Source organism: Myotis yumanensis, unplaced genomic scaffold (genome assembly GCF_028538775.1).
Source record: "Myotis yumanensis isolate MYYU_CA2020_CCGP unplaced genomic scaffold, mMyoYum1.0.hap1 SCAF_11, whole genome shotgun sequence".
NCBI classification, from domain to species: Eukaryota; Metazoa; Chordata; class Mammalia; order Chiroptera; family Vespertilionidae; genus Myotis; species Myotis yumanensis.
In genome coordinates this window covers 72,694,851-72,719,873 of record NW_027223762.1, presented here as the reverse complement: position 1 = coordinate 72,719,873, position 25,023 = coordinate 72,694,851, and the positions used below count along the sequence as shown (strand labels likewise).

Genomic DNA, 25,023 nt, shown 5'->3' with positions numbered 1-25,023 from the left:
TGTGTGTGTGTGTGTGTGTGTGTGTCCTCTTTGTGTCCTTTTTATGTTTCCACGTATGTCGGTTCTGGTGTGTTTATTTGTGTCTGTTGTGTTTGTGGGATTGCCCTGTTGCACTGTCTGGGTGGCCGAGTGTGTTCTTATCTGTGTGTTTGTGTGTGCGTTCCCCTCAAGTTGTTACCTGTGTCTACAGTGTTGGTCTCCGTGAGCCTGGCCATAAGCCCTGCACCTGAGTGCCCATCTTAGGCGGGGGTGTTCCGTGTGTTTCTGTGCCTGAGGTGTCTGTGTGTTTCCCTTTGAGACTGTGCACCCTGGCCACAGGCAGCTGCATAGGCAATCTGCCAAGGGGTGATGGAGAAGACAATGTGTTCTTCCCTGCCCCTGCCCACCACAGGCTGAGCCACACCTGTCCCTGCTCTTCCAACCCTCCGGTGTCCCCTTGGGGGTACCATCTCTCACCACAGGAATTGGTGTGAGTGCCCGGCAGCATGCCCTCTGGTCAGATCCAGTCGCTGGCCACCTGGGAGGCTGCACAGGGTGACGTTGGCAGCAGAAGGGGCTCTTGGAACATCTGCATAAGGCACTGATCAGAACAGGGGCCCTGCCAGCCCACTTGGAGGTGAAACAATTTGATAGTCGCCAGCAGGCTGGTGTGCCTTAGTCCCTCTCAAATGGATTTTTGTGGGAGGAGCCATCCTGGACCTCTGAGAAGGTCCTAGACAAATTTGGGGCCTGGGACTTTAAAAGCAAGTGAGTATTAACAGGACACCTCACGAATCATTATATCTTTTTCTGTCTCCCTCTCTTTTTTTTTTCAAATTGAATTAACTGGGGAGACCGTCAGTTAATAAAACCATACAGGTTTTAAAATAAAATAGATAAATCAAATAAATGAATAAGAATCATTGTGTGGAACCCCATTCACACACAGACTAAAGTTACAGGTTTGGCAAGTGTACATGTCAGTGGCAGAAATAGAATATTTGGGACTACTTATTATGTATAAGAAATAATTATAAGAAACATTACTCATGCTCTATTACCCATAATTGTTTGTTCTGATTTAAGAAAGCACATTCTAACCTGGCTGGGAGTTACATGCGGGACCTGGGAGCTCACCGGAAATGCTGCCATCCTCCCCATGTGGGAGCTGCCCACTATCATGGAAAGATTAACAACCTTGTTGAGGAAAGGAAACAATGGAGTCCCGGATTCCCCCTGCCCTTTGCAACCCCCCAGCCCACACTGCCCACATTGCCTGTAATCTGTGACCATTATACCCATCCTTACTCCTTTTGCCCACTTCCCCATGGAAACTTTGTCCTTGTTCCCTGTACAGCCTGCTGGCTTATGGGAGAGTGGGTACAGAGCAGAACTTCCTGTGTGACCTGCTGCTCTCCCATACCACCGGCATTATTGGAATAAATGCTCATATATGATTTCACCCTGTCTGTGCTTTCTTGGCTCAAGTAGGACAGGCAGCCTGGACCCCTCGGTTGTCTGGCTTCATATGTACATTTCAAGGAAACATTATGAACACGCAGTGTACCATCATCTCAATGCATACTGCGAGATCAAAGGATAAAGTCTCCTTCTGTTCACATTTATTCCTCCCCTCCCCTTTTCTCCCTTTTCTTTTGACTTCACCCCAACACTAACCCCTACCCCACTCACCAGTTCCATAACTGCACCCAAAATCAACACAGGGATGAGGTCTTTCCAAGGACTGTAAACAAAGCCTGGGAGCGATACAGGCAATGGGTGAGAAACTCAACCTCATAAAATGTAAGAGAAATCTGGTTCTGCACAAAGACACACGCTGCTGGGGTGGGGAAATGCTGGTGCTATGTGAGTAGGTTATAGATCAGCAGGACTCACCTGGGGTGGGGTCACGGTGGGGGAGAAGGGAGGAGCAGAGTATGTGCCTTTGAGAGGAGATAAATAAGAAGGAGGACACTGCGAACTCATTCAAGCCCTGGTCCCATAGCTCTGTGGCTAGAGGGTCATCCAGATAGGTCCATGTTGTGGGTCCGATCCTCAGTCAGGGCATATCCAAGAAGCCGCTAATGAAGGCACGCAATAAGGGCAACAGGCTCTAAAAATGGTGAACCTCATAGTGACGGAGGATCAGAGCATCCATGGCACCTCCCTCCATATCAGGTGAAGATCATTCGGACTCGAATCTATGAGTCCTGCACTGGAGAGAGGAGTCCTTTGGACTGACCCCCAGACTTGTGGTCCATAAAGTCATGGCATTAAGGTTTGTGGGTAGTGTCTCCCTTTCTGTGATTGACCTTGAAACGGCTTCAGATTCAGGCGGAGAAGGACATCATTGTTGAGTTTATAAGAAATGAAGACTTCCGTTTGCCTGCATGTTGGGAGCACTTTCCATGAGGCTGACAGGCAATGCAATTGATTCCTAAAAGTACTTGGAGCCTCTGGCAATGTCAACAGAATAATTAGGAGCCAGAACTGAAATGCAAAGTTTGAACTGATGCATGTAGATGAGTTCATTGATAAACTTCTTCAAAGTGAGAGTCCGTGATGTCATTCTGGCCTGGCAACGGAAACACTATGTGCTCGAGGGAGCTGAGCAATTGCAGCTAGTGCTCTGGACCAGGACATGGATGATGTCAAGTCCACTGAACAGCAGGAAGAAAAGGATGTGAGGTTGGAGAGGATACCATCACTCCATCACCGGGGGAGAAGCTACCGGAACTTGGACTAGCCCCATCGCTCTCCCAGCCTGCGGTACAGAAGAAGTGGGTACTGGGATCCCAGTAGGCAGAGACCCAGTCTCAAAAGAAGGAACCCTTCCCCTCGTGTCCCAGAGAGGTATCAGTGTAGGAGTCTAAGAAGTCACCACTGCAGGTCCTGAGATAGACCACACACCTCCTGCTCCAAGTCCCCAGGTCATCACCATAGTCACAGATGCAGGTGCCACTCAAATCGATCTAAGAAGGCCCACAGGAAGAGCCACAGAGGGAAGGAGTAATGGGCCGAGGTGGGGTTTAGTTCGACTGGCCTCCTGCAGATGTGAAGTCATCTCTCTCTGTGGAAGGATTGACATCTTCTCCTGAGGCAGCCTTGAGAATACTTTAGGGTTTTCTGTTGTTGTTGTTATTGTTTTAACCTAAAAGATTCTCCATATGTTTTTCTTTTTAAATAAAAGAGGTTTTGAGTTTTGTGTCTCTTTTTGAGAACCACACAATAGCCCACCCACTGGGAAGCAAATAGCCAGCAGATGTGTCCACACGCAGGTCATTCACACTGCAACATGGCCAACCTGACAACATGCTCAGCGAGAGAAGCCAGGCTCAAACCCACAACACGTGACTCAGGGTCTCCTGGGTGGTGGGCCTGCCTTGCAGAGTCTCTCCATGGCTCCTAGTCCCCAGAATGGGGCCGTGTTTTTGTCCTGCCAGATGAACCCCACTCCCATTTCCCATCTTCTCTACGCCTGCGGTTTTCAAGTGACATGACAGAGGCCCTATGGAGCAGCCTCAGGTCTTTTAAAGCAATTCAGTCACCTGTTCTCCCTGAGTGCACCTTCGGTCAGAGACCGCGCACCTCCACGTAGGGAAATGCCAACTTAACTGCAGGTGCACCATGTGAAAGGTTCCAGATTTTCCTCTCACCCCAGGTCTCAGTCTCAACAGTGCTTCTCAATGACTGAGACACAGGTGTCCCTGTGCTTGTAACTGTCACAGCCTCATTCATAACTTCGCATACTGTTCTGAGGCTAAGGAGGGGAGGCTTTATTTTTAATTAAATCAAAGTGGGAAATTATCCCAAAAATGCAAAAACAGAGACTCAAACAATTATAGTGGGGCTCAGGGGTGTGTGTGGGATGGCTGTAGGCAGGACTTCCCAAAGATGAACCGATCCGGGGAACCAAAGAATCAGGAGGCGCCCCCAGATACAGAAGGAGGTGCAGCTGCAGTGGGTCAGGTGACTTGGGGATGGGGAAGAGCAGCCTGGAGAGACCTCTGGGTGGAGACAGAAGAGCCCTGGCCAGCTCCTCTCAGGCAGACACAGAACCCAAATTCCTACCAGGGCCTTTTCTCAGGTTCTGCTTTGCCAACCCCTGGAAAGGACAGACCATGTCCCAAAGGCAGTGGGAATATCCTAGGCAAAGACAGAGAAGAATGAGTAAGGGTGGGCTGTGCAGGCAGATGACCTATCTCAGCGCAGTGGGGGGGGGGGGGAGTTCCCTTTTACTGTTAACTAGAGGCTGAGTGCACATGAAATCATGTACAAGTAGCTCGCTTCCTCCAGCCTCAGCTGGCCACCCCGCCCATTGCTGCTCTTAGCTCTCCAAGGCTAGTAGCTCTTGCCCTTCCCTGCCCACCACGAGAGCTGCTTCCCATTTGGTCGTGACGCCATTACAGCATTATGACCACAGGCCTTTTATGATATAGATCCTCATATTTGGATATTTTTCTATGATTTTCACAGAGAAGGTAGGGGATGGGTAGGGAAAGAGAGAGAAACATTGATGTGAGAGAGACACATCAACTGCATGCTTCCACCATGTACCCCAATGGGGGCCAGGGATCCAACCTGCAACCCAGGTACATGCCCAAGACTTGGAATCTAACGCACCCCCTTCAGGTGTGTGGGATGATGCTCTTACCATTGTGCACACTGGCCACGTCTGGGTGGATGTTTACGTATTAAGGACAGATCAGGGTCATTTTCTCTTAGCAGTTTTATAAATATCTACCACCTCCTTTAGTCTCTAAACTTGAAGACACCCCAACCCACCAGAGGCTCACTTGGCTCAGCAGCCAGCAACCCTCCTGCTGGGCAGATAATCAGCCTGTGCAGAGGTCGCCCACTCCCTCCCTGGGCAGCTCAATGGTGGAAGCACTTATTATAGGTAATAGTTTGCACCTTCCTTGATCATAAATTTTCTTGGAGGAAATGCCAACTCCTAGTCAGATCCCACAGTCACCCCTGCAGCAGAGCTTAGTCCATTTCACACTAACCATGGGACTGAGTGGCCACCAGCCTGGGTTTGGACTAGAGAGAGCCTCAGATCCACACAAAAGGACCCAGCACCAGCTCTGCTGGCAACTGCTCTGGGCTTTTGCCTGCACACACCCACCTGCCCAGCTGCCACCATGGCTCCCAGCCTTGACACCTGAGAGCAATCTGGCTCCTCAACCACCTGAATCTAAAATAGCCCCACCTCAACACCTGGCTGGAGGGTGCAGAGTCCACAGGGGCTCGTCCAGGTCCAGAGCTTCTCCTGGTCACTTCGGTTTTAGTTTCAGGGAGCACACTGACGTCATCATTCCTCGTGGATGGTTGTGTAGCTCACCCCAGTTCCGCACCAGTTACACTGACAGCAGCACCTCCCCTGTGTCACCTCAGTCATGTCGTGCTCTGCCCTCATGAGAACCCTGGCTTCTGGTCACCACGGGGCCCCTGGGCTGTGCTGGTGTTCACATCTGTGTGGACTGATTGGGTGAATAAGTTAAACATACTGACTTTAGAGACTGAGAAAAATGGGGAGAGAGGGTGAAAGATCAATTTGTTGTTCCACTAATTTTTTAAAATATGTTTTATTGATTTTTTACAGAGAGGAAGGAAGGGAGATAGAGAGTTAGAAGCATCGATGAGAGAGAAACATCAATCAGCTGCCTCCTGCACATCTCCCACTGGGGATGTGCCTGCAACCCAGGTACATGCCCTTGACCGGAATCGAACCTGGGACCTTTCAGTCCGCAGGCCGACGCTCTATCCACTGAGCCAAACCGGTTTCGGAGAATTTTATACATTCTTTGGTTGAATCTTGTTATTGTCCTGACCTGGGATGGAACATGCAACGTTGGCATTACTAAGATGAGTCTCTGACCCACTGTGCTATCCATGCATGGCCACATATATCTGGGATTTTAAGTAAAATAACCCACTAATGTACTGGAAAATGGAGAGATACAAGAATCTCCATGATAATAGGTAATGGTGTATGGCAAGAATAGGATTCATTGGGTTTTATATGTGTTTCCTTTATATGGATACCAGTGGCCCAGTGCACAAAATTTGTGCAAATTAAAAGGGAATTAATTGGAGGAAATATTTTAAAAATACATTTTATTGATTTTTTACAGAGAGGAAGGGAGAGAGATAGAGAGTTAGAAACATCGATGAGAGAGAAACATCGATCAGCTGCCTCCTGCACATCTCCCACTGGGGATGTGCCCGCAACCCAGGTACATGCCCTTGACCGGAATCAAACCTGGGACCTTTCAGTCCACAGGCTGAGGCTCTATCCACCGAGCCAAACCGGTTTCGGCAAAGAGGAGGAAATATTTTAATATTGCTATTTGCCCTTTCTCTATAATAGATGTGTCAAAGATGAAAGAAAATTAGTAAAATGTATATGAAAAATATTCCTCCTGTCAGAGTCTGGGGTGCACTGCAGGACCCAGAGTCAAGTGCCCGTCCACCCGTGGCACCTCAAAATTGCTTGAGACCCAGACCCATCTTGTCCCACTCCCATTGGACAAGATCCAGATCTGGCTGGCCCAACCTTCTTCTGTTAAGCCCAACTGGGTGGGGGGGGGGCATAACATGGGGTCCCGTGTCTAGCCCTTCTGCAGGGGGCACAGTCTGAGGTCCCCTGTCAAGCCCCACTGGGTCGGGGGCACAACCTCAGGTCCCTGCCCCGGCCAGATGCCATGCAGCCTCAAGTTCCTGCTGATTGCTTGTTAAGACTCATTACAGAACATGGCCTCCACTGTGGGCGCAGCCATCTCTGTGACGGTGTGACAGTCCATTTGTATATTCTCTCTTTATTGGGGAGGATATTTCAAATAACTGATTACAAAGGTGGAATATGTCCTTGCAGCAGTTATTCCATATGCCGAGGAAGAAGCACTGAGGAGGGCAGGAGGAAGTTGGGTTCAGGGATGCAGGCATGTATGGAACCACCAAAAGTGAATGTTTCAAAAAATTTACAGTTAAATCAATTGTACTTAAACAAACTTTTAGTAATGTATAAAACTTGCCACGTCCCAATTATTTTACTCTGTAATTATGAAAGGTCTTGTCTTGAGCATATTTGCTGCTACTGTATCAGTATGTTGGAAATAAAATATATGATGTTCTACTGAAATATCTTATCATGTCCATGTTCAGTGCTATCATTTTAGCAGTTTGACTCTGATGATGATGAGAACATTTACAGCAGGGAAGATGGCAAGTACTACAAACCTAGACTTCACTTAATGTATTATTGAATGCTTAGACTTAAAAAGAGTGATGGGCAATGTAAGAAATGCAGATTAAACCTGTGTTAATATGGTACCAGTTTATTTCAATTGTACATAAGATAAAAATTGAGAAAAACAATTTTGCTTCCAGTATTCAAAACCAATAGTTCCATATGGCAAAGAAGTCACTTGAGTCATTGAGGAATGAGTGAAATTCAAACATATGTGTTAGATGCAGCTCTGCCCTCCTATTGGTTAAAATAGTAAACCCATTTAAAAATATGTAAACCATTCTGAACAGACAGAATGACCAAAATACAATGTAACTGCAATGCTTTATGTGTTCGTGCAATTATATAGTTTTTCATAGATTGACCTGTACGGTTTCCACCAATGAGATCGCTTCATTCGATGTGGACAAGACAGTGTGTTGACATCTAAGGTCTATAACAGATGGCACGTGAAAAACGAGAAAACTCATGAGCGGTCCTTAACAGATGGCACGCGAAACACGAGAAAGCTCGTGAGCTGTACAAAAGGTGTTAAAAGCAGCAAGAGGAAAACAGTCAGTTACTTACAAGGGAGTAACCATAGGACTGTCAGCTGATTTCTCAACAGAAACTATGAAGGCCAGAAGGAAGTGGCCAGAAATATTCCAAGTGATGAATACCAAGAACCTACAACCAACTTTATTTTACCCAGCAAAGCTATCATTCAGAATTGAAGGTCAGATAAAGAGCTTCACAGATAAGAAAAAGCTAAAGGAGTTCATCACCACCAAACCAGTACTATATGAAATGCTGAAAGGTATCCTTTAAGAAGAGGAAGGAGAAAAAGGTAAAGATACAAATTATGAACAACAAATACACATCTATCAACAAGTGAATCTAAAAATCAAGTGAATAAATAATCTGATGAACAGAATAAACTGGTGAATATAATAGAGTTAGGAGCATAGAAAGGGAGTGGACTGACTATTCTCAGGGGGAAAGCGGTGTGGGGGTGCAGGAAGAGAATGGATGAAAATCATACACCTATGGATGAGGACAGTGGGAAAGAGAGGTAAGGGCAGAGGGTGGGGTGGGAACTGGGTGGAGGGGAGCTATTTGGGGAAAAAAGAGGAACAACTGTAATAATCCTGAACAATAAAGATTTAATTAAAAACATAAAATAAAATGTACAATTCAGTGGTTTTTATTATATTCAGAGTTGTACAATCTAACAATTACCACTATCTACCTTTAGGCTCTTTCCTTTTTCTTTCTTTCTTTTTAAAAGGACATGCTCAGCCCTAGCTGGTTTGGCTCAGTGGATAGAGCCTGGACCTGTGGATGGGAAGACCTAAGACCATGGGAAAACACATATTGTTTTTGTGATTAATCACTATGCTTTAATTATGTTCAACTGGTAACAATGAAATTGGGGGTCACCACAACATGAGGAACTGTATTAAAGGGTCGCGGCATTAGGAAGGTTGAGACCACTGGTCTAAGGTTTATTTCTACCTCAGTTGCTGGCTCATACCCAGCCTGGCCCAGGTCCCGGCTTGGGCAGGAGGCAAACAACTGATGTGTTTCTTTCACATGGATTATTTCTGTCTTTCCCTCTCTCCCCCACTCTCTCTAAACATCAATGGGAAAATATCCTCGGGTGAGGATTTAAAAAACAAACAAAGGTGGGTAACCTGGTCAGAAGGCCAAATCTTCAAAGTGCATGGAAGCTGCTCATCACAGGGTGTCTGGACTGAACGTTCGAGAGCAGCTCCAGGAAGGCCTGCGGGGATGGCGCCTCCACATTCTGGAAGGTGTTCTGGACTCTGCCAAGCAGGATGAAGTATTTCTCCTCCAGCGAGATGAACCCGAGGTGGTTCTCATTGAACAGGATGATGACTCCAGGGAGGCGCATGAGGTTGTGGAAGCCACTTAAGATAACATTGTGCATGCCATAGAAACACATCCTGCAGGTTCGGGGGTAGTTCTGGTCTCTTGATCTCACGCTCACAGGCAGAACAAACGGAGCAGGCTGCTCCTCCCAAGCTGCAGCCCCGGACTCCCCGACGCTGGGCTGGGCAGGGCTCTGCCAGCCATGGCCCTGGCTTTCCTCAGTCCCGTCTTCTTGCTGCTGCTGCTTCTGGATCACCTGCTCTTCAATCTCCCGGATCACGCGGGAGAGCTCATTGAAGTTGCAGAAGATCTGGCCATCTCGCTCCTGAGGTGGATCTCAAACGTCCAGATTAACCCTCCCCTGATCTCGGTGACCCTGGCATACTTCCCATGGAAGCTGAGTATGGCAACCTTCTTTGGTCTGAAGCTCTCGTCTTTGAATTGGAAGAGGCCTGGCCTGATGAGGTCGCCCGGGTGGCTTGGCGGGAGGTAGAGGCGGCAGTAGGTCACCCAGTCATACTGCTGTCTGTCCTCCCGCACCAGCTCCAGCCCCCGTTCTCTCCTAATCTGCGGTGGTAAATCCATTCGGTGGTCTCTTTGGATCCATTGGATGCTGAACCTGTCCTTCTGAATCTGCAGGTGGCGGCTGTGGGAAAAGCTGTAGAAGTCATCCAGGTACTCCAGCGTGGCTGATTTTCTTTCTGTCAGGCGAATTCTAAAGGAGGGCTTGAATTGCATTGGGTCATCCACATGGGTGTTATGGGAAGGCCTGCTCGTCCCACCAGTAATGCATAAGCCATCTACCACTACATTCAGCAGTGTTCCATAGTCTTTATCTAGCTGCCACAATCCCAAAATGTTTCTGTATGGGTGGCACAGCTTCACATAGACTTCTCGATAAGACATACCGATCATCTTCAGGTTCTGCAAGGTTTCACAAACACCATACTCTTCACGGCAGCGCCGTCTCCAGATGCTGTCGGTGTGCAGGATGTGGTGGAATTTGGTGCAGGCCTGGGCCAGGCTGGGCTGGTCAGTGCCCAGGAGCAAGGCGAAGATTTTCACTAGCATCTCCACTGGCAGGTCCTGCAGCGAGCAGTACGGGGGCGGCATGGGGCTCGAGATTCCTCCACTCCCCGCACAGCACCGCCCTTCCGTGTCCGCCTCGAGGTGCTTTTTTGCCAGTGCTGGCTTGCCCTAGGCCGCTGCCGTCTCAGCTGGGCCCTGGCAATCCTGTTGACACTCCTTGCCCTTGGCCTCTGCCCTCTCAGCTGGGCCCTGACACTCCTGATGACACCGACATTCCAGCAAAGAGCCCACTTCGCAGAGGCAAGCGCACTCCTCCATGCCTCCACGCGTAACAGCCACCACAGTGTGGGCAGCCACCCCTCAGCAGGGTTTTAAGCTGGCTGGGCCCGCCCTAGAGTCCAACCACGCCCTCTAGTGCCTAGCCACGCCCTCTCAGAGAGGAGCCAATTGTAGGACTTTAAACCCATACCAGTTAACAGTTGCCTCCCTTTCCCAGTGCCCCACCCTGTCCTCCCACCCTAACCCCAGGCAGTCACTAATCTGCTTTCTGTAGGGAGGTGCCACCAGGGAAATGCCTATGGGGGGGTTATGGGGGAGACATTTCCCAGAAATGCAGTAAAAAATAAACACAACTGTGGTACATCTACACAATGGAATACTACACTGCGGTAAAAAAAGAAGGAATTCTTGCCATTTGCAACAGCATGGATGGAACTGGAGAGCATTATGCGAAGTGAAATTAGCCAGTCAGAGAAAGATAAATACCACATGATCTCACTCCTTTGTGGAATATAGAGAACAACATAGACTGATGAACAGGGACAGATCCAAAGAGAGAGAAACAGTGATCAGACTATCAATCCCCAGAGGGAAAGTAGGGGAAGGTGGGGGTAAGGGGAAGAGATCAATCAAAGGACTTGTATGCATGCATTATAAGCCAAACCAATGGACATGGACAACAGGGGGATGAGAACATGAGTGGGTGGGGAGGTTGCGGGTTATTGGGGGGATGAGGACACATTTGTAATACCTTAACCAATAAAGAAATTAAAGATTAAAAAATAAAATAAAATAAAAAACATTCATGAGAACGTTTAAAAATCGGACCCCTCGTACATTGCTGGTGAAAATGTAAAATAGCGGGGCCATGTTGGAAAACGAGAGTCACCCGATGGCCCAGAAGTTTCACATCTAAGTACATACCCAAAAGAAATGGAAACATGTTCACACAAAAAACTTGTACACAATGTTCACAGCGGTGTTATTCATAAGAGCCTCAAACCGGAAACAACCGAAATACTCATCAACTGAAAAATGGGTAAACAACATGTGGTATAACCATACACTAGAATATAGCATACATAAAACTTCAAAATGTTATGCTAAGTGAAAAAAGCCAGTCACAACTAAGATGTCTTTAAATAGAGACACATATAAAACAAGATGATGTACTAACTGATGGATGGGCAAGCTATGATCAGAGGCTGAAAGGAGACTAGCTCTGCCTTTTTGCAAACAATAATGTTTTAGTACTTGCTAGTATGTAGAGTGTTTCTGCTATATTATAGAACATGAAGGGAATTTACTATAAGCATGGAATATCTGTCATTTTAGTCAGAAAGTAATTTGTTTTTAGAGTGCAATGAAAAATCTATACTTGCAGAAAATAAAATTAATGGATTATGAAATAGAAACATGAACAATTTTAGGAAGAGCTTATTTATGATGTAAACACCCCAAAAGGTAAGTAAAACACTGCCCACAATCAAAGGAGATGGAGGTAAATAAAAGTGGGAAAGAGGCTTTTAAAAATATAGATTCTTATAAAGGCACTCTTCTTGAAAGTCTTGTCCACAGCCTTTATAAAATTATATTAAGTCCTCACTTAACAATGTCATTAGGTTCTTGGAACTGCAGCAAAATGATGCATAATAATTACAATTTTACCACAGCCTTATTGATATATATAAAAAAAATGAGTTAAATCCCTGGGGCAATTCATTAGTGTTATAACAAAATGTTTAGTGTTAAACAAAACATTATGCGAGGACCTGCTATATGTGGCAAGAACAAACAAAAACCTTAAAAATCTCCTTCACAAATATTAGCAAAAAGCTTCAGCCATCTGTCACTTGACCAAGTAACCTTAACTTACCCATCTGCCAGAAACACAGTTTTGATCCAACTGTTCGTTTTTAAACTAGTGAGCTGTGCATTGTTGTACCTGTCTCATAGTTAAGATTTTAAAATGAAAGCTACAAGATCTCTGGCAGCATTGGTCTATATATTTTTGCATGTCTATGCATGCTTATATGTTAAACATGGGTCATTTTTTTCTTTCTCTGAATGGTATAGCCAAAATTCATTTTTAAAGAGCTCTATTGAAATCAAGTATATACCCTCAAAAATATAGAGACTACTAAAAACACATAATGAAAGAAAATTAAGTTTTTCTTTTACGTAAGTCTACTGTTTTCATCAGCTAGGAGGACAAAGTGTTCCTGGACTATTGGTCTGCTCTTGATAATAGATTATAAAAGGTTTTATTTATTTTGTTTTAAATGTTTAACCTTTATTCGACCTAAAAAGCAAAGACTTTGAGTCTTACCAAATGTTTGTCAAGGTCACTTGATCTAAGATAAACTTCTAGTTTAAGTTTGTTAGTTTAAATAAAGCAGGCATGTCTTTAGAGTTATTAGAATTAAATATAATACTTTATTCCACCTAGGTTTACTAAAAGTCAAATAAGCTCATGTTATCTCTATTACAAAATGCGTGAGCAAGAAAGGTAACCTCATATGTTGGATTGCCACTTCTGAGGAAGTTGAGACTCAGCTACATAAGAAGAAGCCAGTTGGCTTAAGAAAGTCAGTCCTTAAAACTGGGTCTTTTTAAAACTTACTTTATCCTAATTGGTTTGGCTCAGAAATGAATTTCAGACATTGAGAATTATCCAATATAATAAAAGGCTAATATGCAAATTGGCCCCTCTACTGGGAGTTTGACCCAGGGGGCGGAGCCAGCCGGCCAAACTCTCTCATCCCCTCCCCCTGGCCCATTGAGATGGCCCCAATCAGGGTAGGCAGGCTGGACCCTTTATGTGTACAAATTCGTGCACTTGACCTCTAGTCATGCTTATAATCATTAGTCTCCTTGGTACCTCAAAAGTTGTAAACGCGTGTTCACAGCCAGTAACCACCAAGAAGATGATCTCCCTAAGATTAGAACATCAAAAAAAGAGCAAGGAGAATGACTGATTTAAAAATGTGAACCCGACAGCATTACCTGTGAATACCCCACAGACTCAGCAAAAAAAATAATGGAGGACTCCAAATCAGTAGCACGAATCATGCCAATGCCTTAAATATTGACCACATCTCTCTGTGTGGCTGATAATCTGATCAGAAGGAGGGGAATTGTTAAAAACAAGACAACAGGCCAAAAATGGAGTTGCTTTTACTAAGTCCCACATCACCAAAGCCAAGACTTAACCAGAAATGTACCCTTAAACCAGTCAATCAGAAATCACCTGATCAGCACTAGATAGACCCGCACCACCCCCTAGACTAGAGAAATGTAACTTTGCCTCCAGCAGCCTACTTCTCTGCTTACTATAACATTCTTTCCCCATTCTATTCTGGCTATAAAAATGTTTCATTTTGTACAGCTTCACAGAACTCCTTTTTATCTACTAGATTGCATGCTGCCTGATTTAAATTGATCTTTGCTCAAATATGCACTTCACATGCCCTAAGTGCCAGTCACCATAGGAGAAGCCAGATCCGCCTGACTTGAAGTGAGAGCCTAGCTCTGATCTCAGCACATCAGTGGACCAGGCTTCTGAGAGGAGACTCACTGTGACCGAGTTTCCGGGGCTGCTGCCCTCTGGCCAGAAGGGGGCGTCATCCCGCCCCTAGCTGCTCCCTGCTCTCCCCAGGAAGTCCCGCCCCTGCCGGAAGTTAGAGTCCCTGCCTCTGGAAGATGGTGGCTTTCCAGTGCTCATGGCCTCAGGAAGCGTGAGGCAGGCATGGGACCTTGGGATGGAGCAAAGAGGGCGGCAGGCGGGGCCCTAGAGAAGCTAAGCCCGCGGTGAGGAGTCCCTGCTGGGGCCTCCTAGGCCAGCCCCGTGGCGGAGCAGCGCCCATTGCAGGTGGTCCATTCCCTCCCCCAGAAGGAGGCCAGGCCAGGCCAGGGTAGGGCAGGCTGGGCTCGGTCATCCCGGTGGGACCCCCGCTCTGCGGGCACCAGCTGCGTAGGGAGCCGCCTTCTGAGGTTCGGGTTCCCTCCATCCTCACCTCGCCAGGCTCCCTGCAGAGTGTGACGGAGCCCGGGCCTTCCTCGTGCCCGTGTGGCTCCAGAGTTTCCCAGCGCCACGCCCCCCCACCTCCTGTGTCAGACTGGGACCCCCCCCACAGCCACGTGGTTCTGGCCAGGACAGGATCGCAGGGAGATGCGGGGACAGCCGTGGGCCTGAGGTTATGGCCACTTCTCACTTCACCTTCACTCGTGGCGTGAAGGGCACCAGCAATGACAGTTCCAGGGAAGCCATTGCGGGGCCTCAGCCCATGGCAGCCCCTGAAGCCTGTGCCCAGCGAGGAGCTCTCCCGACGCTGCGCCCAGGGAACCTCAGTTCTGTGGGGCCAGGAAGGTCCTCCCGGGATGAGAGGAGCATGAAGCCCTTGGCGTGAGTCACTGAATGGCGCTTGAGTCACTTAAAAATAAAACCAGGTCTCTGCTGATTTGTGTTAAAATCCCATCGAATGAATGTAAGAGCTTAAATAACCTCAGTAACATGAACGGTATTGCTATTTTTAAATGCTATATTAAGTTTTATTTTGAAGACATCAATTAAATTTAAAATTTGAGAAAATTTGATATAATTAAATAATCTCATTCACTTGTTTAAAATATCCAACTTGAGTGGGTGTTATGCATGAGTTTTTCTTGATATCTAAAGAATTCCAATTTCTTTTTTAAGTTATATTTGAACATAATATAGTGCCTCTTCAGGTTTATCTTTAAAAGGGGCTCGAATGGGGAGTTTACAGGTTACATTTATGTGTTAACTAAAGAATATTCCAAGTCTATAGGATCTGGCCTCTGTGAAGTCATTGTCCCACCCTGCCCATCAGTGCCTTTCTCTGGGGTCTTCTAGCATTTAGTGTTTACAGTCTAACCTGTTGAGCTCACCTGCACCCACAATTTAACTAGCCCCCGCTAACCTGCTCTCCCCCCAGTTTCTTTTTCCGGCTTTTGTTCCCCAATGTTTAAATCTTTCTCATCCAGTGTCCGAGTGGCTGGTCATACCTGCTAGTTGTCTGGCACAGCTGTGTTCCTCAAGGCCTAGGTCTCACTTCCTGACTGGACCGTTGACATCCATCCAAGCCATCCTACTTCTCCCTCCTCCTCCTCCAGTCTCAGCCTGCAGTTCAGAATGAGTGCTGTTAGATATGCATCCTTGTGCAGGGTTACGGACAGAGATGCATTTGAACACTTCTAACAGTGCTGTTTTTCCAGGGAACCAGATGGCTGCTGATCAAAGCACACCACCTTGTAGGAGATGAGATGGTGTACTTACACGGGAGGTTTGAGTGCTGTGGCAGATTGCTCTGTGGTTCATTCACCAGTCCTGTTGTGCATCAGTACTGTACACTCAGACAGGTTTGCAAAGATTATGCCCTGTGGTAGTGTACACACTATCATATGTATATCTATGTGTTAATTTTTAATATGTTTCTGTTAACTTCAGAGAGAAAGGGAGAGGGAGAGAGAGAGAGAGAGACATCAATGATGAGAAAGAATAACTGATGGGCTGCCTCCTGCATGCCCCCTATTGGGAAATGAGCCAGAAATGCTGGGGTTGTGCCCTGACTGGAATTGAACTGTGACCTCCTGGTTCATAGTTCAATGTTCAACCACAGAGCGACACTGGCCTGACTTATGCATTAATTTTTAAAGTACTGATTCTTTCAACATAAACATCTAATTTTGTTGAAAAGAAGGATCCCTGAGAGTACCTTGCCAGCATGATTGTCAAGTGTGTGCTCACAAGGTTCATTGTTCCTGTGCTGGGACCTCCCCAGTCACAAAGCTGACTGGCAGCCATATCAGACTTTCCGTCAGCGTGGCTCTTCCTGTTTTATCCCCCCTGGTTATTCCCTGAGACAACACTCCATCCAATTGGCAGCCCTACCCAAGCTGTTTGTAGCCAATTTTCCATATGAGTGGCCTATCTTGGCTCAGGCTTTAGACTTTACTAAAATCTCAAACAAGCAGCAGCTGGCATCGAACCTATCAATAAAAGGCCCAAGACTCTGCACTAGCACCAGCCTGTTTTGCTTCACAGCTGGGTCTTACCTGGGCACTTCCTAGCCCAAAACAAATAGCAGCCATCTGCAGATCTCTCTCTAGCTCCTGCTAGGTGGCCCCAGGAAGTGGCTGACTTTACACCTCTTGGAGGCCCCAAAACCAGTGAAACTGGTGGACAGCTTCATATCATAGCAAATTACAGCTCTGCACATCCACAAGCAACACACTCGAGCTGACTCAGTGAGCACCAAAGCCCCACTGAAACAAGTCCTGTTCCATATGGGTGTCTCCTGCACAGCAGCTCTTCCATTTTGGATGCAACTGGTCCTTATAGCCCATCAGCCTGGAAATCAGTTCCTCCCAGTGATGCCAACGGCAGTCAAGTCTCAACTACAACAAGACTGTGCAGAGCACACAGCACACACAGGAACATACCTAGAGTGCCCTGCTCAGGTGACTGGGGAGTCTGAGCCACTAGGCCCTACAGGAAACCTAATACACAAGTTCTCTCTACCAATTCCAGGAGACATAATAGTTCTACCTAATACATAGAAACAAATACAGATACAGGGAAGCTGCCAAAATGCAGAGACAATGAAACATGTCACAAATGAAAGAAATGGAAGTAAGCAAACTACTGGAGACAGTGTTCAAAACAATGGTTCTAAGGTTAGTCAAGGATCTTCACGAGAGATTCAAGGGACTTAATGAGAGCTTCAAAGGAATTAATGAGAGATTCAAGGGTCTTAGTAAGACTTTCAAGGATCTTGGTGAGAATGCCAAAGACATAAAAATAGGACCAGTCAGAAATTAAGCATATACTAAGTGATATAAAGAATAATTTACAGGAATTCAACAGTAGAGTAGAGGATTCTGAGAATCAAATAAATGATTTGGAATATGAGGAAGCAAACGACACCTAATAAGAAGAACAAAAGGGAAAAGAATAAAAAGGTATGAAGATAATGCAAGGAGCCTCTGAGACAACTTCCAGTGTACCAACATTCCCATTATGGGGGTGCTAGAAGGAGAAGAAAGAGAGAGCAAGATCTTGAAAACCTATTTGAATAAATAATGACAGAAAACTTGCCCCACATGGTGAAAGAAAGAGTCTTGCAAGTTCAGGAAACACAATAAGTCCCAAACAAGATGAATCCAAAGAGGTCCACATCATTACTAAAATGCCAAGAGTTAAAAGAAAAACAGAGGATTTTAAAAGCAGCAAGAGAAAAGCATTTAGTTACCTACAAGGGAGCACTCGTATGACTGTCAGCTGAATTCTCAACAGAAATTTTGCAGGCCAGAAGGGAGTGGCAAGAAATAATGAAAGTGATGAATAGCAAGAACCTATAACCAAGATTACTCTACCCAGCAAAGCTATCATTGAGAATTGAACGTCAGATAAAGAGTTTCACAGACAAGAGAAAGCTAAAGGAGTTCATCTCCACCAAGCCAGCATTACATGAAATGTTGAAGGGTATTCTTTAAGAAGAAGAAGAGGCAGAAGAAAAAAAGATAAAAAAATATGAACAACAAAATGGCAATAAATACATATCTATCAGCAACTGAATTTAAAAATCAAAATAAATGAACAAGAAATCTAATGAACAAAATAAACTGATGAATAAAATAGAATCAGAGGCATGGAAACAGAACAGACTGACAAATCTCAGAGGAAAGGAGAATAGGAAGATATTAAGGAAAATCTTATATGCATATATGCATTACCTATGGACACAGACAATAGGGTGGTGAAGGCCTGGAGTGGGGTGGGATCTGGGTGGATGGGGGCCCTGAAGGGCAAAGGGGGGCATCTATAATGCTCTCAGCAATAAAGATTTTCCTAAAAAACAAAACAAAACAGGATATTTAGATGTGCCCTGACTCTAATCAAACTGTGACCTCCTGGTGTCATAGGTCAATGCTAATAAATATATTAAAACTACTTAATTATGATATATACATGTATAAATAAAAATAAAATATGGTCTGTGTTTCATTTATTTCTTTTTAGGTGCTACAATAAACAGTAATCACAATAGAATTTAGCTATGTTTTCCTAGCCTTTTTATATCATCCTATCTAATAAAAGGCTAATATGCAAATCAACCTAATGGCAGAAAGACCAAGCTATGACACTGTGACATGCACTGCCAACCAGGGGGCAAATGCTCAACACAGGAGCTGCCCTCTGGTGGTCAGTATGCTCCCACAGGGGGAGCAGCTCAGGCAGAAGCTGGGCTCACAGCTGGCGAGTGCAGGGGCAGTGGCAGTGGCAGGAGCCTGCCTTTGCAGCAAAGCTAAGGATGTCCAACTGCCCACAGGGAGCCCCAGACTGTGAGAGGGTGCAAGCCCGGCTCAGGCCTCTAGTAGTTCGTAAAATATGACCTACAACATTTCCTGCCTCCCACCAGAAACTGTCGCCTGTCGTACCTCCTCGATTTGTTGTGTTTGTTCTGTGGCACTATTGAACACATGGCACCAGATACTGTCAGAGGGGGAGATTCAGGACATGACAAGGTATGTTCTCTTTTTGACACATCTTTATATATCACTATAAACTGTATAATAAGAATCCTAGCTAATAACTTAGGTAGAGTTTCCAACAGAGTCCTCTTTCTGGTGTTGCCTTATCTTTACTTTTTCTCTCCTTTGCTTTGTATACATGAGCACATTATGGTATCTAGGGTTGTAGAGGGAAAAAATAATAGAAAGGTTGGGACATTCTGGATTTCCCTTTTTTCAAGGTTTACGCCTGAGGATCATCTTTGGTTTTATAGAGTAACACTTTGTTAAAGGAAACTTCAAAAGCAACTGATTCTTCATATAATAATTTTTACATTATTTGCATGAAAAGGATTTGTATCTTGAGCAAAGCACCAGTGGTAACTCTATATAAAACCAAAATCATTCATTTTCTGTTGCATGGGACCTGCTCTTTTAGGACTCAGCTGAGCCACAGCACAGTGCAGAGGTGTCACTGAATGCGCAGACTGTCCACTGCTCCTATGTGAGTCGCGCTTGATGATTTTGGACAGCGCTGGCATTATTGATTTTTGTTAGAAAAATACATGGGACATATAGTTGGCTGTGTCACCTTAGGTTGATATTTGCTTTCTAAGAGGGCATTGAAAAGGGAATCTTTCCTATTTTTTATTTCCAATTGTGCTTTTAACTTTGTAGACATACTGGAGACTTTGTTGATTATCTCTCCCACAGGAATAATCATTGTAACAGTCCTTGGAGAAAGAAAATCCAAGATAGTCTCTCTTTTCGTTAGCCCTCTAAAGCAGCAATCGCCAACCGGTGGCCGCAGACCGTTGGTGGTCCGTGAGGTCCGAAAGGTGGGTGACCGCTGCTCTAAAGAGCTCAATTTTTTCCTTCCCACTTTCTTTGTATTTGCAAAATGACGGCTGGGAAGAGGCTTTCTAAGTAATTATGTTACAAAATCTAGGTCACATATTTTTATTTCATGAATGAAAGGGTACACACCTGTCCAGTTCTTTATCTTTTTTAAAAAATATATATTTAATGGCTATTAAAACGAGGAAGGGAAAGGGACAGAGAGTTAGAAACATCGATGAGAGAAAAACATCAACCAGCTGCCTCCTCACGTCCCCTACTGGGGATTGAGCCTGCGTCCAAGGTACATGCCCTTGACTGAAATCAAACCTGGGAGGGATCCTTCAGTCTGCAGGCTGACTTTTTATCCACTAAGCCAAACCGGTTAGGGCTGTCCAGTTGTGAGCACTTTTGCTTTATTAATAACTTTCTCCAAGTAAGGGATTCTGACTATTTTTTGTTTCTTACCTTCCCCTCTTCCTCATTCCCTTGCAAAATCCCACATGTACTTTCCACATATCTTAAGTGTAGAGATGTTCGCTAATGACTCATTATATGTTTAAAGACTATTATTCAACTTTTCACAACTAGGAATCTGATTGTAGAGCTGTATCTATTGATTTCCAATCCAACAGCAGAGCATTCTGAGGGTCTGACTCAGATGGCAGTAAAACTGCTTGTATAAATAAAATAATTGAATTGTTGGTTTAGTTCGAGTCAAGGTATTCTCTGAAACTATTGAGAATTTCGGCAGGAATTTATAACTATTAAAATTTGAAAATTACTTTCTAAGTTTTCTGAGATCTAATAGAACCAATTTTCTTTTCATCCTAACCTGAGGATATGCTTATTGATTTTAGAGAGGGGTGGGGGGAGATAGAGAGACAGAGATTGAGAGAGAGAGAGAGAGAGAGAGAGAAAGAGAGAATGAGAATGAATCATTTAGGTAAGAGAGAAACATTGCTTGGTTGCCTCCCATATGCAGCCTGACTGGGGATTGAACCCACAACCTAGGTATATGGCCTGACTGGAATCAAACCCACAACCTTTCAGTGTATGGAATGATGCTCCAGCCAACATTGAGCCACAGCAGCCAGGGCATGGAACCGGGTTTCAGGAAAGAAAACCTTATATTCCTCCTAGAATTTCTGCATACCTGAGGTCCAAAGTTCAGCTATGTCATTGAGAGTAGATGGGACCCCTTGAGGCCTTTGAGTTGATTGAATGAGCTATAATGTGTGCAACGTGCTCATCACTGTGCCTGGCTTGCACGCACTCTTGTGGTTTCAGTCTGCCTGACCCTGTTTTCTATGTCACTGTTACATGTTTTCTTTACAACAATCCTAGTCCCATAAATTTGGCTGCATTTCTCTGAAACCTTGGCCCTGAAATTTGGAAGCAGAGAGTTTAAAATTTTAGCATCCAGTTAATATCTCATTGGCATAAGCTCATATAGGCAACCATTATTCAAATCCTGATTTGCATAATCATAATGGAAGTAATTTTCCATATATCAAGAATCTCTAAGTTATGTGTAATTTGCTGTGTTCTCAGTTCAGGTAACTACATTTATAAATTTGTTTCCCATTTAGATCACGTTTTGTTTTGCATTATTTTAAATCTCATCATGCTTCCCACAAATGAAGGCTATTAGATTTTTGGAAGGTTCTATAAGAGGAATTGATTTAGGTGCTTATGAAAAAATAACATCTGTAGGTGGGCTTTTTTTTCATTTTTGTTCTTTGACTTTAAGGAATTTGTAATATTTATTGGAGCTGGATAGTTACTAAAAATGCTAATTGGTACTTTGTCCCCCCCTCTATCATAAGTCCAAAGATTTCATTTACTTAAAAAAATTAAATTTATTTTAAATCAAAATAAATTTTTTAGTTAACCAAAATAAAACCATTACTAGTTTAGAAAATAATTAAAACACTTTTAGTTCATTGATTGACAGCCTAGATGTTTAAATTTGTTCTGACATACCTGCATATCTGTTCTCTAAATGTCTTTCTTGCATGTGCTAGTTTAATGCTCCTTGCACAGAAAGCTATGCACAGGCTCTTTTTGTTCAAATATTTCCCAAATATGCAGCTTTATTTTGTTCATTTTTCTTTCCTCTAAATGACTTACTAGTTACTATTCTATGAAATTGTTTTGTAGGCAGCTGACTGGTGGGTTTAGGTGTTGTACTGTGTCAACTACTAACTGGAGGGTCTCCGTTCACTGTGATGGGAAAGAGAACTCCCAAGCTGAGCTACTAGGTCAGACTTAACAAAATAAAATGAATGGTTACTTCAAAGGAACTGATCAAATTTCTGCAATTTGGCTGATGGAAAAAATAATTAAAAATGGAGATTGGCAAAATTATGTTGAAGTGGTTAATTTACATTTATAAGTACATAGGATGTAGACATAGACCTTTTATATTTCCTCCTATTTCATGTGCCCAGAAAGATTTTAAATTTCATAGGGAGTGTGTCATAATTTTTGTGTATTCCAAAGCACTGAGCATTGACAGGGAGCTGCCACAGCCCCTGACACAGCTGTGTTCCCTGCTAGAGCCCTTTGGAGTACGGGGCCCAGAGCAGTTAGGAATACAGGCTCAAGAGCCGTTTAGAATTTGGGGCAAAGAGCCTTTTTCGAATGTGGAGCAAATAGCAGTTTAGAATGTGGTGCAAATAGCAGTTTAGAATGTGGGGTGAGGAGCCATTTGGAATGTGGGACGAGTAGCCGTTGGCAGTGCTTGCCACAGAGCTGGTGGGCACAGAGACGGTGGGCCCAGAGCCTGTGTGCATAGCAATGGACGGTAGACACAGCCTCAGGATGGACGTTACTGTCCGCGAGCTCATGGAGCTCTTTCTACAGAGCCCGTTGTTAGCAGGGGTGAGTACACCTGCCTCCCTGTCCCATTGCGGGTGCCCTGGCTCCTTTCCCACCCCCCGAGGTCTCCATAGACCCCACCCGCCTGGGTCCTGGCAGTCCTGGGACTCAGGGGTCTTCACAGGTTTCCAAACTGGGGCAGGGATCCTGGCTTGGGGGCCTGAGGGGTTTCCTACTCTGGAGCCCATGCACCAGGTGCAGAACGCCCTGGCGCTTCCAGCCCTGGACCGAGATGAGTTCACCTGCTCCTGCCAGGGGGCTAGGCTGCGGGTCCAGGCTCTAGATGGTTTGACTCAGTGGTTAGAGTGTTGGACTGCCCACCAAAGGGTCGCAGCTTTGATTCCCTGTCAATGGCATGTCCCTGGTTTGAAGGAGGTGATGTCGGCAGTTGGAAGAGAGGCTGCCCAGTGAGGATGAGGCTGTGGGCCTGCGCTCACACCCGGCAGAAAGGGGAACCAGGTGGTCTGGTGTGGCCTGTGGGCATGAGATCCAGGCTCACCGGGAAAGGATTTCAGGTTATGAAAGGTTTCCTCAAAAAATAAGATTATCATGGACCCAACCTTCTAACATTAGCGCTCTAATATTTTGCCATCTTCGCATTAGATTTTATTTGAAGAATAAGATGCTATCCCTCCTGACCCTCCCCTCCCAAGGCTTACCCTCTTTGTGTGACACATGGATGGTGTGTGACTGAAATCCCTGGGACAGTTGAGGGAGCTCCCACACTGGGAGAAGTGCTGTCTGGTGGGAAGTCAGTGTCCTCCTTGAGCTAGTGTGACAGCAGCAGTGGTGTGTGAGGACAGGGCTTGGCTGCAGAGTGTGGCTGCACTTGCTGAGGAGCCTGCCCGCCCCCCACAGGAACTTGGTGGCTGAGGGTTAATAATGTCAGTGAGGTGGGTCAGCTGTGGGAGAGTGGGCCTAGGTCCCAGGGGGCGTGGCCTTGGGAGGCGGGTGCTCTCAGGGACCCTCCACTGCTCCCTGCCCGGCCTCCGCAGCACCTTACCCTTGTGTGCCCTCAGGTGACCCGCCACCAGGAGAGCCTGTTTGACCTGCAGTGGTTGGAGGTCCCAGACATGGCCCTGGAGGACGTGGAGTACGTCACCAACAACATGACCTTTCGCCTCAGGAGGCTCTTAATTGAACATGACAGATGCAGGGAGGTGTGTTTGCGGGTGGCCCACAGCCTGGGGGATGGGTGGAGAGGGGCCTGGGTTTGGGGCCCTAGTTATGGCTGTGCTCCTCATCCTGACTTCCTCTCAAGCTGCACACTGTCTGTCCTCCTGGCCCATTTCCGAGGGGGCAGGACGTGGGCACTTTCCCTGCAGTGCATAGTCCCCTGAGACACCTGTGTGACGACAGAGGTTGAGCTTGGTCCATTCACTCGGCCCTTCTGTCTCACTAAATATATCCTCGCTTCTTAAAAACTCCCCCACTTTCTCCTGCCTCCCTCCTGGCTTTGCAGTCTTGGCTGCCATCTTCTCTTTTACTTTCTTCCGTCTTTTGGTCATTCTTCACCACGTTCTAGTGCGGGCACTGTGCCGGGCACAGGAGCACGCCGGTGAGACCCCTCTGTCTGCCCTGCTGTAGCTGGTCGTGACCCTGACCCAGGAGTGGAACACCAGCAGCCGCCCCAGCGAGGACATGCAGCACCTGGCCATGGAGCTGGCGGACACCAAGGCCACGCTGCGAGGCGTCAGGCAGGAGCTGTGAGTCCCCCAGTGACCCTGGTCTTTCTGCTCTTGTGCCGTGTGTCACCACCCATTGCTCGCACATGTGGTTCACTGCCATTCGGTGCAGCAAACGGGGCAGCTCTCACAGCGCCCTGGAGTGACGGGGCTCTGCTTTGAGCTGGGTCCCTGTTGGGCCCTGGGCTAGCCCGCTCCCTCCCCTCCCTGAGCCTGCACAGCAGAGTTCTGCTGGGCCTTAGGACTCCTGCCAGTCCAGACATGGCAGACTCAGAGCAGCAGCCTGCCGCTCAGCCTCGGGCCCAGTGTGGGTGCTCTTGGCTGGAGGGAGGATGTGTCTCTCTGGTCTCGTCCGGTGGGCCTGTTCCCCCTTTCCTGCAGCTGGTGATGGCACCATGCCCGGTATCTGGGAAGCTGCCTGCCTTCACCTCCCTGCCAGGGGCCTCCCTGCCTGCCTGGCTGTGGAGGGAGGAGTGGCTCTGGGGGCTCCTTCCCTGCCTGCACCCTCAGAGGAAAGCTCAGGTCTGTGGTGAAGTCTGAGAGCAGCAGTGACAAAGTAAAGCTCACCTTGGACTCCAGAGCATTTTTGCAGCCCCACGTGCAGAGGCCCTCCTCACGCCTAGAAGCCAGGATCCCCTCCTTCCCCGCTGTGGTCTCCCGGGTGGTGGGCTT

General features: G+C 46.2%; 1 protein-coding gene and 2 pseudogenes across 1 annotated transcript in view; 2 read left to right on the top strand and 1 right to left on the bottom strand.

Moving 5' to 3' along the window:
* The first annotated feature begins 2,098 nt into the window (after positions 1-2,098).
* Positions 2,099-2,992, top strand: LOC139019336 (pre-mRNA-splicing factor 38A pseudogene; annotated as a pseudogene).
* Positions 2,993-8,924: 5,932 nt separating this feature from the next.
* On the bottom strand, positions 8,925-10,216 carry LOC139019335 (F-box only protein 31 pseudogene; annotated as a pseudogene).
* Positions 10,217-22,609: 12,393 nt separating this feature from the next.
* Positions 22,610-25,023, top strand: part of LOC139019334 (protein Daple-like) — a 45,469-nt gene continuing 43,055 nt past the window's right edge. Inside the window, exons 1-3 of the mRNA XM_070428362.1 lie at positions 22,610-22,669; positions 23,686-23,826; positions 24,254-24,372. Coding sequence (XP_070284463.1) covers positions 22,610-22,669; positions 23,686-23,826; positions 24,254-24,372 — 320 coding nt within the window. The remainder of the gene's footprint in view (positions 22,670-23,685; positions 23,827-24,253; positions 24,373-25,023) is intronic.